The sequence below is a fragment of the Sinohyriopsis cumingii genome, chromosome 1, assembly GCF_028554795.1.
Source record: "Sinohyriopsis cumingii isolate HCF-2022 chromosome 1, ASM2855479v2, whole genome shotgun sequence".
Taxonomy (NCBI): Eukaryota; Metazoa; Mollusca; class Bivalvia; order Unionida; family Unionidae; genus Sinohyriopsis; species Sinohyriopsis cumingii.
This window is the reverse complement of record NC_142961.1, coordinates 136411168-136430982: the sequence shown is the minus strand read 5'-3', so window position 1 is coordinate 136430982 and position 19815 is coordinate 136411168. Positions and strand designations below refer to the sequence as shown.

Below are 19815 nucleotides of genomic sequence, written 5' to 3'. Positions count from 1 at the left end.
TATCTTATTGTAAGAATCAGTTTCTTTTAATACCTCATTAGCATGTGTCAATGTATACAATATTATTCCTTTATTAATCATATCAGCATATCTCTCGTTTGCTTTTATGTACTTTTCATGATGTAACTAAATACATGTACTGTTTAAACCAACTTTTTGACAGGTTTTCATTTCCCTGTGAATAGCCCCATCCCCTTGGTAGCCTCAATAAGATGGGAACAGACTGACCAAAATCTAGGACAATTTAAGTACATGTACTTGAAGCATGTAAATAACAACTATGCAACCATGTGCTAATGCCGACATTGAATATCGTAGTGAATGTTTTTCCTATCAGGATGTGACCGATGCAATATTTTATTGTAGAGTTTATTACACAAAGGTAACCAAAATGTAATTTGGCAATATACAAGTGTATTTCACACTGGTTTTGTCTTCATGTCTCAAAATTTCCATTTGTTTTCTCAAAGTGTAAATGCTACTCACTGACAACAGGTCACCCCTTACTGACGAATTTAACTTGTATCTTTTTGCAGACACCCCCCCCCCCCAACACTTATCTCGACATCTGCCTGTGTCAACAATATTTCCTCGGGACCGAGGATGTTGACATAAACGGGTAGGACTGTATTAGCCCAAATGGTTATAGACCAAAAGAGTGTATTTGATTGCATTTGACCTGTGGTGTACATTGTCTGTCTGTTAGTTTGTTATCACTAATCTTCCAAAACTACTGGTAGGATTGCTGTAAAACTACAAATACATTCATCCCAGTGTCAGTGGTGGTGTAAGATTTCCATAAAATTAATCCCAAGTTCCAGTAAAGCTTATGTGTCAGTGGTGGTGATCTGAGATGCAGTGTAGCCACTATGGTTGCTAGCTTGAAAATCTTAATCTTACTACTCATAAGTGGATGATCATAATCTACCTTGGAGTTTTCACTGAAAGACTTCTTACAATATCTAATTTTTCTGAAATGAAAAAGGTACCCCTCAGCTAAAATGGTATGGCCTCCTTGGTAGCCATTTTACAAACTCTACAGACCAGATGGTAATTTTGACATGTTTTTTTACTAAAAGACTTCTTATTGTAGTCTAGTAGTTCCTAAATGAAAATGGCACCAATCTGACATCAATATGGTTGTCATGGCACCCAACTTGAAAGTCACGTCCTGTTCTTGGTTAATGGATGGTCATATTGACATACATATTTCATTAATAGAATTACTAATAGACTCCTTTTGATGGTTTGGTTTGGTGTTTTAAGGCAGAGAAACACAAGTAAGTTATTTCACTGTTGAGACTTATGAAGTAAAGTGCCTTGCCCAATGACATGACGGTAGCCAACCCAAGCTGATCCAGTGATAGGTTTCAACTGGCAACCATTTAGTCACAGAAACAATGCTATTACCACTGAGCTATCAGATTGATGCCTTAATGAAAAAGATGCCTCTCTGACATCCCCTCCTCAACAGCCAGCTTTAAAATCCTATCACTATTCATTTAGAACAGATGGTTGTATTAACATCAGATTTTCACTTAAAGATTTCTTATGATGTTGTGTTGGTCTTACATGAAAATGGTATCAGTCTGACATTTACAGTGTTGAAAATCTTGTTTTTGCTGCTTTTGTTAAACTGTAGGTCATTATGACATGATGTTTCCTCTAAACGATTTCTGATTATATCTTTAGTAGATCGAAAATGAAAATGGTGCCCCTTGGACGTCCAATATAGCTACCATGGTGGCCATCTTGAAAATCTTCCTATTATTACTCTCATGAGTAGTTTGTTATGTCAACAATGGATTTTCACTAAAAGATTTGGTATAATGTCTGGTTGGTCGTAAATGAAGCAGTGGTGGGAAATGTCAATAATAGCCATCTGTCAGTAGTCCAGGTCATAAAAACACAACTTTGGTTTGCTTCAAACCTCATGTGTGCTGTTGATTTTCTGGCTGATACATCATAGTTCAGGGTCACTAGCAGAAAATGGAATTTTGCTTTTCACATGGTAATTAAGTTTGCTGGGCCTTATTGTCATCAGACTTAATTGGTTGACTAAATTTGAGGGGAGGCAGCACCCTATTGCTTCAGAGTTCAGGAGGTGAAAGAGCAAGATCATTGCAACATTGCCATTTTGTTTTATTTCCCCTCAGTAACTATGCATGTAAGTATACAGTAGCATTTTAAGGCATCAGAGCACATCAATGTATCCCTCATGGGTGTAAAATTGAGGGTACAAAAAAAACTAGGTGTCAAAACTGGGGGTCAGATAAAAAATGTGGGGGTCAAAAATGTTCTGACAAATTTTAATACGACTCGTACTTTTTCAGCTTGAAATAGGATATTGCAACTTGCACAACATACTCTCTCTCTCTCTCTTTCTCTAAACATACAAATACACCAACATGCACAGTTAACAAACAAATGCATTGTCCATTCAAAGAATAATTGTATTAGTTCATTTTTCTTTTAAAGTCATACTTTTAACAGTCTCCTCAACAATATTATAGCCCAACACAATACATATAAGCCAATACAAAAAGCCAAATAAATCTTTTTAACCAAATGGGAGTTAATTTACTGCCTTTCTTGAAATGTGTACTATCATAGGTTTCATTGTACTTCGTCTTAGAACACATTTATCCAAATATCAAGGAGGATACTGATTCATCTTCTTTCTAATAAGTTACACTTGAACTTTAACATCTTTATTTTATTGCAGTAAAAGGTAAAAACCAACAAAATCTGCAATGACCCGCTGACTTTGTAATCCAAATGACGCATTTGTCTCTGCAAGTTTACTGATTTCTTTGTTGTGAAATAATGTCTTAGGTTATAATGTGTTCTCCAGATATCTTATGGCGAACGAGGTCCTATTTTTAAAAATTTTAAAATCCTGTCACGAAAGGATTATTCACTTTTGCAGTCTTTGCAATCACACGATCAGAAGTCACACCGGTAATCATAATGAATATTCCAGTCAAGGGAATAATTTTCTCCATTTTTCATTAAAGTTAGATCCACAGTTACTCTTTTGTGTTCTGCTTCTTTCACTTTCTTCGCTAATGCTTTTTAGTGCATGATGTTTTAATCTGGAGATCACTTTCTGGTGCAACAAGCCTTGATGTTAAATATCTAGAACAGCTTGCTGAGCTCGATGGAAATCGCGAGAAGCTCGTGAGATTAGGGGAAGCTACTCCGTCATAACATTCCCTATGCTAGACTGGTTCATTGTTTTATATGTTCCCTGCGTTGCACTTTGCTATACGAATAGAGGAGCGCAAGGCAGGGGGAAAAACAAAGTGGGGAACCAGTCAATGCCTATACGCGAAGTATATACGATGCCATACATCGTTAAATGCATTGGGTATTAAATATATCATGATCATATTATGAAAATCCTTTGAGTCAAAAAAACGCACAGTAACAAAATGTGTGTGTCAATTTTCTCCAGCGTGCGTCCCTGACACACAAATATGTGTAAAGGGAAACACTGGCACAGTAGTGACTATATGGTGCCAACTGAAGATAAAGATTTTAAAAAAGTAACAATACAAAATGTACAACAATTTTAGAAAGTAAAACTCTTTCAGATAAATGTAAATGTGAAAAAAGATAAAATATTAAATGTAAAGATGTTAAAACTGGCAAATCTATATTAGACAACATAGGACGTGTAAAATCTGTATGATTCCCCACAACAAGACAAGTTTCTTAGATCCAGTTTAGCTATGGTTGGTCATGGTTTGTTAGCCATTTTGCTGATGGTTGTTAATTGTATATAAATTCTAGATTGCATGGACCATGACCATCACTTTTTGATTCAATTTGTGATTTTGTATTTTTAATATTATTAAAATAGGATATTGCACAATTTTATTTGCTTTCAGGAATTGGCATGGGTGGTGCAAGTGGCAGACCAAAGACTCCAGTTAAGAGGTACGTGCTATTTAAAAAAATTATCAGCACACTTTTTTATATGCTTGATCTAAGCCAACTATATGATGTTAAGGCATTTCTTGCTTTAAATTAACCAGTCTCAAGGTAATAGTCACTGCAAGGGTCCAGTCTCAAGGTAATGGTCACTGCATGGGTCCATTCTCAAGGTAATGGTCACCGCAAGCATCCATCCTCAAGGTAATAGTCACTGCAAGGTTGCAGCCTCAAGGTTATGGTCACTGCAAGGGTCCAGTCTCAAGGTAATGGTCACTGCAAGGGTCCAGTCTCAAGGTAATGGTCACTTCAGGGGTCCAGTCTCAAGGTGATAGTCACTGCAAGGGTCCAGTCTCAAGGTAATGGTCACTGCAAGGGTCCAGTCTCAAGGTGATAGTCACTGCAAGGGTCCAGTCTCAAGGTAATGGTCACTGCAAGGGTCCACCCTCAAGGTAATAGTCACTGCAAGGGAAAATTCTGTAACTTGTATCTTTGTCACTTTTGAACTACACAAGATCCTTTAATGAAATGTAAGCCATTTACCCTGTCTGTCAGTGATTCATCCATATGTCTGTCTGTTCTTTACATGATACTTACTGCTGGATAGATTTCAGAAAATGTGGTACTGTACTTGACCACATAGAAACCTTGTACAAGAGGGATATCATTTGTCTCAATGCCTTAGGCTTCCATGTGTGGAGGGTGTTAAATGGTTGGATGTATTGAAATTGAATATATTTAAATATTATGTATTCTGTGACAAACGTTTTTTATACTTGGTTATAGCTTGAAGACTATATTCATGGGAGAGCAGTACAATGAGTAGGCAATATTTAAACTACGGCAGATGTGTGTTAACAAGCCATCTAAGTTGTCCTAGTTTTTCTTTCTGGATTTTTACTACTCACCTTATCAGAATGAGCAAGTAACATGCTTATTTAATAGTAAATTATAAATAAAATATATTAACGAATGAATGGTAAACAAGTCTGAAAGTTAAGATGGAAATCAGTGAAAGTGTTTACAAGTGAATCACATTGATCAGCAAGTAATCATTTTTTGATATTTTACAAGCAGTGAAGCATTCTACTCAGATAGACAAATTGATTGATATGTATACAGTAATTGGAAAGCATGTGCTCACTCAGTAAGATATATATGTAATATTGCTATCAATAGTATTTCTCCAGTCTTTAGCCCACAGCACCCATCTTGACTAGCCCCGGGTGCCCATGTTGATTAGCCCAGTTGCCCATCTTTTGTAAGTTGGAGCTTAATATATCTGTCCCACTGTTACATTGTTCACAATAATTTCAGTTCTGTACAATCTACCATTGTTACCAGACTTTCACTTAAGGCAAGAAAGACTGTCAAATGCACAGTCACAAGGTTTCCACACAGTAACATTTGTTCTACATCACAGACTTGAACCAAACTTTGTGATGGCTTGCGCTTGGGCTAAGGAAAAAGAAGTCTATCTCTCTTAGGATCTAAAGGTTGCAGGTGAAGGTCACTAACTGAAATTGCACCATCAAATTTTGTGGATGACATGCAAATTTGGTAAGGAAGAAGCCTATCGATTTTAAGGAGTTATAAATCCAAGGTCACTGATTGAAAGAAATGTATTTTGAATGACAACTTTAGTACCTTGACTAAAATCTATTGAGGGTTTTCACGTTAAGGTAAGGAGGAGTCCTATTGATTTTAGGGCCAAAAGCTCAAAGTTCATTGTGGCTGAAAGAAATATGGGTTCTGCAGAACAACTTCTGTTCTAGAGTAGGTTCCTTGACCAAATGTTTTGAAATTGCACTGGAACTAATGAACATAGGTATAGATTCTGAGGCATAGATGCCACCCATAATGCTTTTGGCATAATCATTGCACTTTTTTTAACATAATTATGTCTTATGCTCAACCATATATGGATTATGCTTTTTTTGATCAATTACAAAATAAAACAAACATAAAGCAAAAGAGTTGTGTTTGTCAATTTTATTCTCATCTCCCTAATTCCACAAAGTTAACATAAATCTAAGAAAGTTCTTACAAAGATGACTGCTACATTGTCCGAGACCTACATCTGGTTTTCTTATTTTGTAATTATAGCAACTGTATATGACACATTTCAATAGCAACTGTATATGACACATTTCAATAGCAACTGTATATGACACATTTCAATAGCAACTGTATATGACACATTTCAAAGAAAACAGATGGGTTTCTTCAGTCTGAAACTTATTATGTTGACAAAATAGTTAAGTAGAGGACTTTTCTATATTTTTAAAGAAAATGGTGCCAGATGTTAAGCAAAGTACACTTTTTTGGTGTGACATGAGAATGTTATATGACTGAAATTTTGTATAGCAGATGGATCTTTTCAAACTTCAAAGCATGTCTGATTAAAAAATGGACAAAACAACACCGCTCTACAAACTTTAAAAGAAGAATATGAGAGTAATGTAATTCAGCATTCATACTGAGTAATGTAATACAGCATTCATACTGAGTAATGTAATACAGCATTCATACTGAGTAATGTAAAACAGCATTCATACTGAGTAATGTAATACAGCATTCATACTGAGTAATGTAATACAACATTCATACTGAGTAATGTAATACAGCATTCATACTGAGTAATGTAATACAGCATTCATACTGAGCACAAGATCATCATGCTTATTGAAGAATTCAGGAATCAATCAGCAAAAGTTACACATGTAGATTGGTTAAAATTAATGCTCAATATAAATAGTATATTTTATCTTTGTATTTTGGTTCTAATTCACATGGATTTTGCCCATTTGTGACAAGAATTTTGACAGGCTGCAGACCAGGTTAGTAGGAAAAATGTATAGTGCTCAGTAATTATGGCATGTAGTATATAGTTACACTTTTTTGGCCCAAATTACACTTTTTGCCAATTATATTAGCAAAAATTACACTTATACCTCTCAGTGAGTTGGCATCTATGCTGAGGTCTGAAAGTCTGCTGTCTTAGTCATGGTAAATCCAGTAAGAAAATAATGGTTTCTGTACATTCAGTCTGGTTGAAGATCACCGGTGTCGACAGAGGTCGAGGTCATTGAGACTCTGTGGTTGATAATCTAGGACTGTTAGATACAGGGTTGGAGTATAATGTACAATTTATTATACATTTATTAAAAATGTTGAGGGTGATTATCATTAATAAAAGATCTGTTGGTTTGAAAAGTTATTATCTGTAAGTAGGTCATAGGCTTAACTTGCACCATAATATCCAGGATAAGAATAATGGTACAAGCTGTGTAGAAAACTTAATCAGATGAAAAGCCTAATGGCTTTCCCCTCTGTGTGCAGCAGTTTTTAGTATTTTTTCCTGTACTCTTTGTCAGGCCGAAGAGTGGACTTGGAGGAGATAGCATTATGAGAACACCTGGATCCAGTTCCAACTTAAAGCTAGAAATTGGAATGAGTGTCTTCTGTAACAACGAATTAGGTTCGTAAATCGAATGAGTGTCTTCTGTAACAAAGAATTAGGTTCATAAATGAAATGAGCGTCTTCTGTAACAGTGAATTAGGTTCATAATTGGAATGAGTGCCTTCTGTAACAACAAATTAGGTTCGTAATTCGAATGAGTGTCTTCTGTAACAGTGAATTAGGTTCGTAAATGGAATGAGTGTCTTCTGTAACAACGAATTAGGTTCGTAAAATAATGAGTGTCTTCTGTAACAATGAATTAGGTTTGTAATTGGAATGAGTGTCTTCTGTAACAACGGATTAGGTTTGTAATTGGAATGAGTGTCTTTTGTAGCAACGAATTAGGTTTGTAATTGGAATGAGTGTCTTTTGTAACAACGAATTAGGTTCGTAATTAGAATGAGTGTCTTCTGTAACAACAAATTAGGTTCGTAGAATTAGGTTCGTAAATGGAATGAGTGTCTTCTGTAAGGGCAAATTAGGTTCGTAAATGGAATGAGTGTCTTCTGTAACAACGAATTAGGTTCGTAAATGTTTGAGAAAGAGAGTTGAAGAGGTGAAAACCAATCAGAATTTTTGCAATGATCTCTTGTTGTTGTGTTCTATTTAAATAGGTGCCAGGTGGTTCTGCTTTAATAGATATGGAACCATCTTGAGCATAGCCAAATTTCACAGAAAGTATTTATATTGTGGTCATTGCTTAAAATATATAACTTTTCATTTGCAAGTTATTTTTTTTAAATGTAGCAACAAGCCCACAACAGAATATGACCAAATTTTCAGTGAGCATTTGGGCATCTGGACCTTTAGAATTTAAACAACTGCTGGTTTTTAGTCTCTTCAGTCATGCAACAGAAAAAGAAGATAGATGGCTTTCTCATGTATCATGACCAATTACAAACAATATAAACAATGTTAAATAAATAAACCATTTGGTATGCAAAGTCATAAATTTGATAACATATGATCATTAATTCAAATTCTTCTTTATTTTATAGGAGTTATAAAATACATTGGCCCAACTGATTTTGGTGATGGAATCTGGGTTGGTGTAGAACTTAGGATTCCTAAAGGGAAGAATGATGGCAGTGTACAAGGAAAGAGGTATTTTCATTGTAAACCAGATCATGGAGTTCTAGTGAGACCAAGCAAAATCACAGTCCGTGGAATCAATGGTGCTAAATTAATTGGAGATTACCTCAGTCACTCTGAGAGCTTCACAAATGGAGAAGTCAAAGAAAATGGACAGTAGTGGAAGAATGACTATTTATCTGTTAAAAGTATTATTACTTTGGCTTATACAAGAAGAGTAAGTACTTCAAAGAAATCTGAAGTTTAGATTGTGGCTATGAAGGAATTGAGAGCCATTTATTTCATTGGACTTGTTACAAGTGACCAGAAGATATCAAGACACTTTGTAAATGTTCATGGCCAAACAAACAGATTAACTTTGTTTGTATGCCTTCAAGGCAAAAGGAGTAACTGTCTCCAGAAGGTCTTTGTCTTATGCTATAGTAAGATAGCTAAAGTCAACCAAAAAGCTTTCAAACAATACTGGTGAGTTATATGCTTGATGTGACTTTGTTACTTTGCAAAAGCTTGCTTGAGTGTTAAACATATTGGCATGTAATAACATGGAACTATGATATTGCTGATTCCTGCTTTTTGAAAAAAGCACATTCTGTTCTACTTTTATCTCATGTCACTACTTGATTTATTTATGGTATTTATGTTATGTAATATCTTGTGTCATACAAAACTTGAATGTTTAGAATGTTGGTTTTCTTTTTTCAGTAAAGATTGACAACCCATCAATATGCAAAAATGACCAAAGTTTACTTTAATTGAAAAATGTGGGTCTAAGCATTTTCTGGCAAATAATATTGTCTGGCTTGCAAAAGTTTTTGAACATTTAAATTTTGCATGTAGTTAAAATTCAGCTGATTCCTTTGTTACTTGAACTAAATTATTGTATGCAGTCACATAATTCAGTGTCCCCACATTAAAATTCAGTGTCCCCACATTAAATGTCCCCACATTAAAATTCAGTGTCCCCACATTAAAATTCCAATGATGTATCTCCAAGTTATATTTTCAGAGCAGTATTTATATTTTGCACAGATTATATCTAAGAAGAATTGGAGGGGCAAGATGGATGTTTATTAGGGTTATAACGATGCATTCATAATCATGACATTCTGACTACAAAACGAGATGCAATACATTTTTCACAAAACATGATACTTTTTTAAATAGAACAGCCCTTTCAAAATTAAATTTTCTGATGTGACTTTTATTCATAATTATCTCACTACCATGTCTAAATTGCTAGAGATATTTGTATTCATAATTATCTCACTACCATGTCTAAATTGCTAGAGATATTTGTATTCATAATTATCTCACTACCATGTCTAAATTGCTAGAGATATTTTTATTCATAATTATCTCACTACCATGTCTAAATTGCTAGATATTTTTATTCATAATTATCTCACTACCATGTCTAAATTGCTAGAGATATTTTTATTCATAATTATCTCACTACCATGTCTAAATTGCTAGAGATATTTTTATTCATAATTATCTCACTACCATGTCTAAATTGCTAGAGATATTTTTGTTCATAATTATCTCACTACCATGTCTAAATTGCTAGAAATATCATTTCTTCGTAATTATCTCACTACCATGTCTAAATTGCTAGAGATATTTTTATTCATAATTATCTCACTACCATGTCTAAATTGCTAGAGATATTTTTATTCATAATTATCTCACTACCATGTCTAAATTGCTAGAAATATCATTTACTCATCATTATCTCACTACCATGTCTAAATTGCTAGAAATATCATTTCTTCGTAATTATCTCACTACCATGTCCAGATTGATAGATTTATTGTTTATCCATAATTATCTTACTACCACATCACTAGCAATATCTGTCAACAGCTGATTTGCTTATTTGCGACGAAACCAATTGCACGGGAAAAAAGAGTTCTGATCGGCTAATGAAGGTATGTAGGACAATTCAATTATATGTCACATTGCCTAGAATCAAATTTGAAGGTTGACTTGCACTGTTAAGTTAATTTAAGAAACATGGAATGTTTGTAAACAAACCTATTTTAGTGCAACATCATTATAGGTTAAAAACCAATGCAATGCAGTACTGGACTTATATGAAAAGTGGATCGTGTTGTGTTGGGGAGAACAAACTCTTATATACATTGCATTGCTGTGTTATGTTGGTGAAATATAGCACAGCTTGTAAGATATTAAAAGAATGCAATTTAGATACATTAAGAATTTCATTATTGGAGAAGTTGAGCCTCAAGTATTTATAACTTTTAATAGTGCCAAGAGTAAAACAGAGTAAAAGCTGTTTAATCATAATAAATTTGTTTTAGATAATAGCAAGTTGATTTTTTACAAAGTACGTTTCCTTCTCTAAGTTTAATTTGTATCATATCAGGACTACCATATTGTTACAGTCATATACCATATTTTTATAGCCATGGTGTTTACCAAATAATCTTAAATAAATATTGTTTTTTTGCTGGATCAGCATGAAAGGAAATGCATGTTTATAGTATTCCTTGTCATACTCACCATCAGAAGTATCCACCTGTGCATACAATATTGTTTTCATATTAATATCATGTTGGTCACATTGACATCATTACAATTTTCCAGGTAGCACCTGTAAACACCCCCAAGCCCCCCACAAACATTTATGCACAGTTTTTTTTTTTATCACAAAAAATGTACATTCCATGCATAAATAACTTAGTACAGAAGGAACACTTATACAGGACAACAAACTTTGGTCACCTAATGAAGATTTCTGATACCCTCTTTACACAGCTAGTCATTTTGTGTATCTTTTGTATTAAAAGTGTCACATTTTATTTATCACATTATGTTGCCTTAATTTATAGATGATTTACATTCATGTTTTCATTATAATGATATAATATGAGAGTCTTGCTTTCATTATAATGATGTAAGATGGGAGATCTGCTTTCATTATAATGATATAATGTCTTGCTTTCATTATAATGATGTAAGACGGGAGGCCTGCTTTCATTATTATGATGTAAGATGGAAGGCCTGCTTTCATTATAATGATGTAAGATGAGAGGCTTGCTTTCATTATGTAAGATGAGAGGCTTGTTTTCATTATAATGATGTTACATGGGAGGCCTGCTTTCATTATAATGATATAAGATGAGAGGCCTGCTTTCATTATAATGATATGAGTGATTTGCTTTCATTATGATTATGTAAGATTTGCTTTCATTATAATGAGGTAAGATGAGAGGCTTGCTTTCATTATGTAAGATGAGAGGCTTGCTTTCATGATAATGAAGTAAGATGAGAGGCTTGCTTTCATTATGTAAGATGAGAGGCCTGCTTTCATGATAATGATGTAAGATGAGGTTTGCTTTCATTATGATTATGTAACATGAGAGATTTGTTTTCATTATAATGATTGACAGGCCTGCTTTCATTATGAGTGTGTAAGATGAGAGGCCTGCTTTCATTATAATGAAGTAAGATGTGAGGCCTCCTTTCATGATAATGATGTAAGATGAGAGATTTGCTTTCATTATGATGATGTAAGATGGGAGGCCTGCTTTCATTATAATGATGTAAGATAAGAGGCTTGCTTTCATTATAATGATGTAAGATGAGAGATTTGATTTCATTATAATGATGTAAGATGGGAGGCCTGCTTTCATTATAATGATGTAAGATAAGAGGCTTGCTTTCATTATAATGATGTAAGATGAGAGATTTGCTTTCATTATAATGATGTAAGATGGGAGGCCTGCTTTCATTATAATGATGTAAGATGGGAGGCTTGCTTTCATTATAATGATGTAAGATAAGAGGCTTGCTTTCATTATAATGATGTAAGATGAGAGGCCTGCTTTCATTATAATGATGTAAGATGGGAGGCTTGCTTTCATTGTAATGATGTAAGATAAGAGGCTTGCTTTCATTATAATGATGTAAGATGAGAGGCCTGCTTTCATTATAATGATGTAAGATGGGCGGCTTGCTTTCATTATAATGATGTAAGATGAGAGATTTGCTTTCATTATAATGATGTAAGATGGAAGGCCTGCTTTCATTATAATGATGTAAGATGGGAGGCTTGCTTTCATTATAATGATGTAAGATGAGAGGCTTGCTTTCATTATAATGATGTAAGATGAGAGGCTTGCTTTCATTGTAATGATGTAAGATGAGAGACTTTACTAGTTTGTAAAGAGGTGAGTTAAAAATATGAAGTTGATACTATGATGAATTTATTGTTTTAACCATATTTTGCATAAATCCAAGATTTGTTTGGAAAGTGGGATTTTTATATAAAAAATACTCAACACACTCTTGATTCTTACATACTTTCAGAATAAAATTGAATTATTAATATTCTTTTTGAAATTGTGTATTTTATCAATGGACTCTGTATCCTTCAACTGTTCAGAGAATACTCCAAACTGGTTTTTGTAATATCTGACAAAATAAATATATTTGTGTCTGACTAATTATTAATGATTGCCAGATGGAGACTAATTATTAATGATTACCAGATGAAGACTATTAAATAACTTCAACTTTCGTAAGAATGATAGATTACTGATGTCTCTTGTTTTTCCTCAGAAGTAGAGGAAAACGGTTTTGCAGAGAAAAGGGCAAGGGTTACATTGTTGATATGGTAAATGAGCTGAGGTATGTTTATAAAGGAAGACATTACTGATGTTGAAAAATACTGACAATCCAAAAAGATAAAGTCTCATCAATGTAAATGTGTATGCCAAATGCAAGTACAACATTGAACAGTCATAACTCCACTAAACTTTGACATAGGAAGCTGATAATTAAATTCCGTTGATGATTATAATTTTAGAGCTGCATATAAAATTTTCTTGACATCCAATAATAATTCAGGGAAATGTATGGAAACAAAAGTGGGTGAGTCCATTAATAATGTACCACAACTCCATTAAATGATGACAGTGATGAATGTTGAAACATAAAAGCCAAGGTGTTGTTAGCATGAAGCATCAGTGGCCCCAATTTTTCCTACTTTTCCTCCTTTTGTGTCAAACCTCCCATTGTTCCTATATTCTCCGAAATGGCCCTACTGACCCATCATTTAATCAAATTTATGTTAAAAATGATTGCACACTGCATGAATGGCCACACCAAATGGAATTCAGATGTGATGTGGAGCTGGGTGGTGTTTAAGAAAATAAAGGCAACCTGGATGTAAGAGACAACTAGTATGTGAACAAGAACATGTTTTTTTAAGTTTGCACAGGTAAATCAAGTATATAGGTAAAGGTTCTATTTCTTCAGTAATTTACATATATGTTATCTTTCTTTATAAAAACTCATCCAAATAATATAAAGCTGCCTAATAAATTTGTTTAAAATATGATAAGTGGGTCATTGTACAGTAATGGAAGTAGGTCAAGATAACAATCAGGGGGTCATAACTCTGCTAAATTACATAAAATGCAGATAGCTGAACTTGGCCAGTGTCTTAAAAGGATTAAGCTGCTTACCAAATTTTGTTGAAATGAAATTAAAAGAATTATTGTGCAGAAAAGACTGGATTGTTTTAGTGATTTGTAACAAAGCAGCGCAAGCAGTTTATTTAGTCCGTAAGGCAGTTGGAGTTCAGTGCCTTACCCAAGGACACACCACAGTAGCATGCTCATTCAACATGAATACAGTGGGACCCCGCTATAACACGGTAGTTGGGAGCCATAGAATCCGACCATGTTATGAACCGAGCCGTGTTATATGCAACCAAGTCAGTTAGCTGAAGAAAATGTACCCCCCCCCAAAAAAAAAAAAAAAATGGGGGGGGGTAATAAATGCGGGCGGTAAAATACGTGCACAGTTGCTATCTTGAATTAATGCATATTAAATGAGAAATACACCTGTAGTGAAAAGAGAAAAGACATCATATAATAGTTTACTTTATTTAGAGAACCATGAATTGGTACATATACATGAATACTGTTTATATATAAATGTCTAATGTATAGCATGAATAGAGTATCAACGCCGTGTACTCACCTGCGAACCTCATCATATACATTGAATCCACAATACAAATGATTCCATCGAAAATATTCTTACACAGCTTTAAAATATTCATTAATTTTGTAACAGGTCATATTGGTCTGAATTCAGTGGAAAAACGTAGCACAATCATGTAACGAATGAAGAAGCACATTTACTTTGAAGTACGTTCGAAGTCGGTAAAAGTTAGTTTGCGTTTTAGGCCGCCGTTGGCATAAACTTTTTCCCTACAAAAAGTAAACTTCCACAGCACAGTTAAAGTGTTCCAGTCATGTTGGAAAATGCAAAAATTCAACACTTTTATTTAAGTTTGGTACTGACTTCCTTTGAAGAAAACTTCTTTGTTGTTATTGAAAGGTTGTAGTTGGCTTTCTTTGATGAAGGGTGCATGTGCTTTTGAAGTCACCGCTAAAGAACAGCTTTGGAGAACCAAATGAATGCCCATTTCTTATTGTGGCGGCAACATCTAATAATTGTATTGCATGATTGAGACGGTGATTTTTTTCCATTTGCTGAGTACGTTTTCATAACAGTCGGTGCTTCAAAGGTAATCTGTTTCCTTTGAAATTTCAGCAGATTGTTTTATCTGGATACATTTTTAAAAAGGAATTGGCCATCGTTTAGACTATTCTAGTTACTGTCCCTCCATACCTACTGAAATCAATAAGAATTTTTTTATTTTTTTTACATTTGTGGTAGCAGCGTGATGCTGCCTTCTACGCATGCGTCTGAAAATTAACAAAGGGTCAACGGACGATAGAGACACAGGTGTTCTGATGACATGGATTATTACAGAAACTTGAGTGTTCTGAAGGATTTAATTCTGAGTGAAAAGAAGAGGAATTTTACTTACCATCCACACACAAATGCCAGTCTTTGTAAATATATTAATTACTAGCGAGCAGCCGAAAATCCGATGAAAGATTACGAGAGAATGCCTTGTCCAGTTGATCTCCGTTACCAGAAATGTCAACAACAAAAAATCAGATATTTCACAACATACAGAACTCGTGCTAGATGGCAGGATAAGTGGATTATGATATAACAATGCACTGTTTAGATGGTTTGTCAGTATAGACAAAGAATTTGTTTATGTAACAATATATAAATTTCAGTGCATTTTATATCTAGCTTGCGGCTTCCTTTCATCGGGCCACTGAACTTCTGCACTCCAAACCAATGGTTGTATATAAAAGTTTAAACAGCCAACAATGTCGCCAACAGATCAAAAAAAAGCCACATGGTATGTTTTGCAGCCAATAAGGAAAAACAATCCAAGTTTGCGACATTGGCGAAGACCTACGCGATCCCAGAATAAACTTTTTATGCGTTTTTCTTTTCTTCTTCTTACTTTTAAAATACATATAAAATTTCAGGAGCCAAGCCACAATCGTCTTGCATTTTTTATTCATACGCGATCTCTATCCCAAAATGATAAGCAACTTTTTACTTTTTTTCTCTATACCTTTTAAGAAAAATTTTTGTGCACAAGAAAAATACGTGTATATGAAATTTCGGGAGCCACGCCACGACTGTGTTATATCCGAATAAGCGCTATAACGGAGCACGTTATAGCGGGGTCACACTGTACATTGTTCCACATGGAGTCATGTACTGCCCTATCATTAGGATGTTATACCTTGCCCATTTAGTCCTGTTCATCAATACAGTGTTCCATCTACCACACGGCATCATGTACTACCCTATCATTAGGATGTTATACCTTGCCCATTCAGTCCTGTTCATCAATACAGTGTTCCATCTACCACACGGCATCATGTACTGCCCTATCATTAGGATGTTATACAGTGCCCATTTAGTCCTGTTCATCAATACAGTGTTCCATCTACCACAGGGCATCATGTACTTCCCTATCATTAGGATGCTACACCTTGCCCATTCAGTCCTATTCATCAATACAGTGTTCCAGCTACCACAGGGCATCATGTACTGCCCTATCATTAAAATGTTATACCTTGCCCATTAAGTCCTATTCATCAATACAGTGTTCCATCTACCACAGGGCATCATGTACTGCCCTATCATTAGGACGTTATACCATGCCCATTCAATCCTATGCATCAATACAGTGTTCCACAGGGCATCATGTACTGCCCTGTCATTAGAATGTTATACTTGCCCATTTGGTCCTATGCATGTAGCATCATGTGCTTTGTGCTTTGACTTCAGAACCCTGTCACAGAAAATGTAAACTTGTTGAAATGAATGTTTTGATAGAGATTGTATTTATAGTGTAAAATCAACTGCCATGACATTATGTAGTGATAAATGCTGTATATTTTCATACCAAGTCTGTTTTGTGCTGACTTTGTCATCAGTTTCCTTTTCTTTATATATATATATATATATATATATATATATATATATATATATATATATATTATTTAAGATAATGGAGATACATGCTCTTGAAGGAATGAAAAACAGTAAGAGTACTTATTGCATTCAATTATGGTAGCAAAAGGAATTTCAAACCACTATTAGCTTTATCTTGGCATCCTAGATATGAGCATGGATGTACAAGACTTTGAGAATAAATATATTTACTTATGTTTAAAGTATGCAAGAAATGCAAGCTGAATTAAATAGCCTTAATTTTCATTCATAATTATAGATTTACTATATATATATATATATATATATATATATATATATATATATATATATATATATATATATATATATATTCACTTACTGAGTGTCCTACAACAAACTGCAGAGATGCAGATCTGCCACATAATATGCCAGCAGATCTGGGTCTATGCAGTTTGCTAGGAGTTATCAGTGGAGCAAACAACATAGACCCTGATCTGCCAGTGCATTCTGTGATAGCAGATCATGGTCTTGTCTGTTTGCATTTGGAGTGTTAAGTGAATATAAAAAATAAACCATAGTGCAGAATAATTTAGAATGAATTAAAACTATGCTTTCATTGCTTTATTATTGTTTTATAACATTAATATTGTGAAGTACAAAACCACATCTAATCTTTTTTTAAATTATTTTTGACATAATTGGAATGCAGTGAGAGCAATTTGTCAGAGTTGCTTTGGAGGCAAATGGAAGATAGCTGAGTGTATAATTTGTGTAATGAAACCTTTTAAAACTTTTTTATAAAACAAGAATCATTGATCCAAAACTATCATATTTGGTAATATTATTATAGATACAGTATAAAATGATTATTTCCTGTGAAAATCTGGAGGAAGATGTGTGACCTAAAGTTACATAATCATTTTGTGACATTTATTGGACTTGGTATGATATGATCCTGACTGTTCAGGTACAATCCTTTAACCTGGCCTTGTGGGCATGAAACTTCTCTACTCAAGTGCAAGACTCAAATTTTGACAGCTTACTATATATAAACTTTTTGAAATACAAGAGATTTCAAAGTAGAAATTTATTTAGATTCCGTTTTCTGTTAAATGTATATTTGGTTTTGTAAAAATGTAACAAATAGGACATATGACAAAATAAATTTTGAGTTTGATCAAGTACTCATTTTAGAAGTTTCACAACTTTGGAGCCAGCTGTCTATGTGACTATATAGCTTGCAAACATCAAGGGCCTTAGTTCTATTTTCTTGATTCAATGTACGTGTGACATAGTTTGTTCACACGAAAAAGACAAGGGAGATAATGCACTTAACAGAACTCGCCAATCACAGCTATGTGGCCTGATGGTGTGAATGTACTATGAATTTCTAGACTGATTAATGTTTCATCAGGTTGGGTTGTTGCCAATTTTTTTGAACTGGGAACCAAAAAGTCAATAGTATACATGAACTGTTCAGGTTAACTCCATTATGCTGTAGGACATTATGGTTATGAAATTATTTATTAGTATGTATAACTTCATATAACCAGGATGTTTACTGACCCAGTATGATTTCATATCAAGATACCTTTAACTGATGAGAATTTTAGATTGTAGTCAGAGAGGGGAATAAATAATTATTTTAATAATCTTCATTCAACATCTAATTTAGCCTTGGTGCTACGTTGCTGAGTCAATTTACGTTTTAAATGTTTGCTTAAAAAAATTGATCCTCCTACATGTGCCAAAAATGATATTGTAACTCAGAATAATTTTTGTACATATAATGAGATAAAGTATGCATATATAGATAGTACTAGTAAATTATAAATATTTTTCTTAGAATTTAGTCATTTTAGTACTGCATACTTATACATTGTACATTATAACTTCATAAAGTCCAGTGACTTTTACTAAAAAAAACATTTTAGTAAAATATAAATAGAAGCACTGTTAATTACTAGGTGACAGTACAGTTTATTATCCCAGAAAAGCAAGTCATGTATTAAACTAGTGACTAATTCTAAGCCAAAAAAGACCATGACTCTGGATATTTTTAATTTTCTTCCATTTTTGATTGTTGGTTCAGTGTGAAATATATCACTTTTACAAGGAATTAACCTGAATACCTTAATTAAAATCTTGTAAGAATGCTTTCTGCAAAAATAATTAGCTTTAATTTGTATCTTTAATGTATAATTATTATTTTTCTGCAATCTTTCAATCTTCCATTGCCGAATGAAAATTCACCAAAAATACATGCCAGCGAGATCATCAGAAATTGTCATTTTTTTCAGATCTTCTCATACTTATTTGCTGTGCCAAAATCTGCTTGAATCCGACATAATAAGACTTCCTATAGAATTTATAGTAATAATAGAACAAGGGATCTAACCCAACAGTGTCGGTGTTAAGCTGTCACTTTTAAACCATGATGAAATAACTTAAGCAATTGAAATTTCATTCAGATTGTTTTTAATTGAATTATTTAACTTGGATGTTAAGTTTCTCTGTATTTACAGTATGTACATTTTGTATTTTCATTATTTAATTTTGATTACTTTCATGGCTTTACGTTCTTATCTGTTCAAGCTACAATATTTGAATCCATTATTTTCATCCTGTTCACGGAAATTTAAATTACAATGGCCTATACATACATATATATATATATATATATATATATATATATATATATATATATATATATATATATATATGCATCAGCAATCTAACAGTTACTGAAAAACAGAAATTTCATGTCATTTTAAGTTAGAAAACAATCAAACTGGATATGTGTAAGATTAGGCTCAGACCCAACTTTTCAGCATCATATAGAACAATTTGTACATGTTTCAGAAGGAAATTAATAAAACTTGTTGCAGATTATCTCCTGTTTTCTTGTGCCATCCAAAATATGTCATCTAAATCAACTTTTTCCATATTTTCTGCAATAAAACATGCAG

At 33.7% G+C, this 19815-nt stretch overlaps 1 protein-coding gene across 4 annotated transcripts in view; it reads left to right on the top strand.

Annotated features, from left to right (window-relative positions):
• Positions 1 to 19738, top strand: part of LOC149807920 (CAP-Gly domain-containing linker protein 4-like) — a 96877-nt gene extending 77139 nt beyond the window's left edge. For all 4 annotated transcript variants that reach the window (XM_089971995.1, XM_089972001.1, XM_089971983.1 and 1 more), the window contains 3 exons: positions 3894 to 3942; positions 7314 to 7417; positions 8398 to 19738. In XM_089971995.1, the coding sequence (XP_089828121.1) occupies positions 3894 to 3942; positions 7314 to 7417; positions 8398 to 8651 (407 nt within the window). In that variant the 3' untranslated portion in view covers positions 8652 to 19738. The remainder of the gene's footprint in view (positions 1 to 3893; positions 3943 to 7313; positions 7418 to 8397) is intronic.
• Positions 19739 to 19815: the final 77 nt, after the last annotated feature.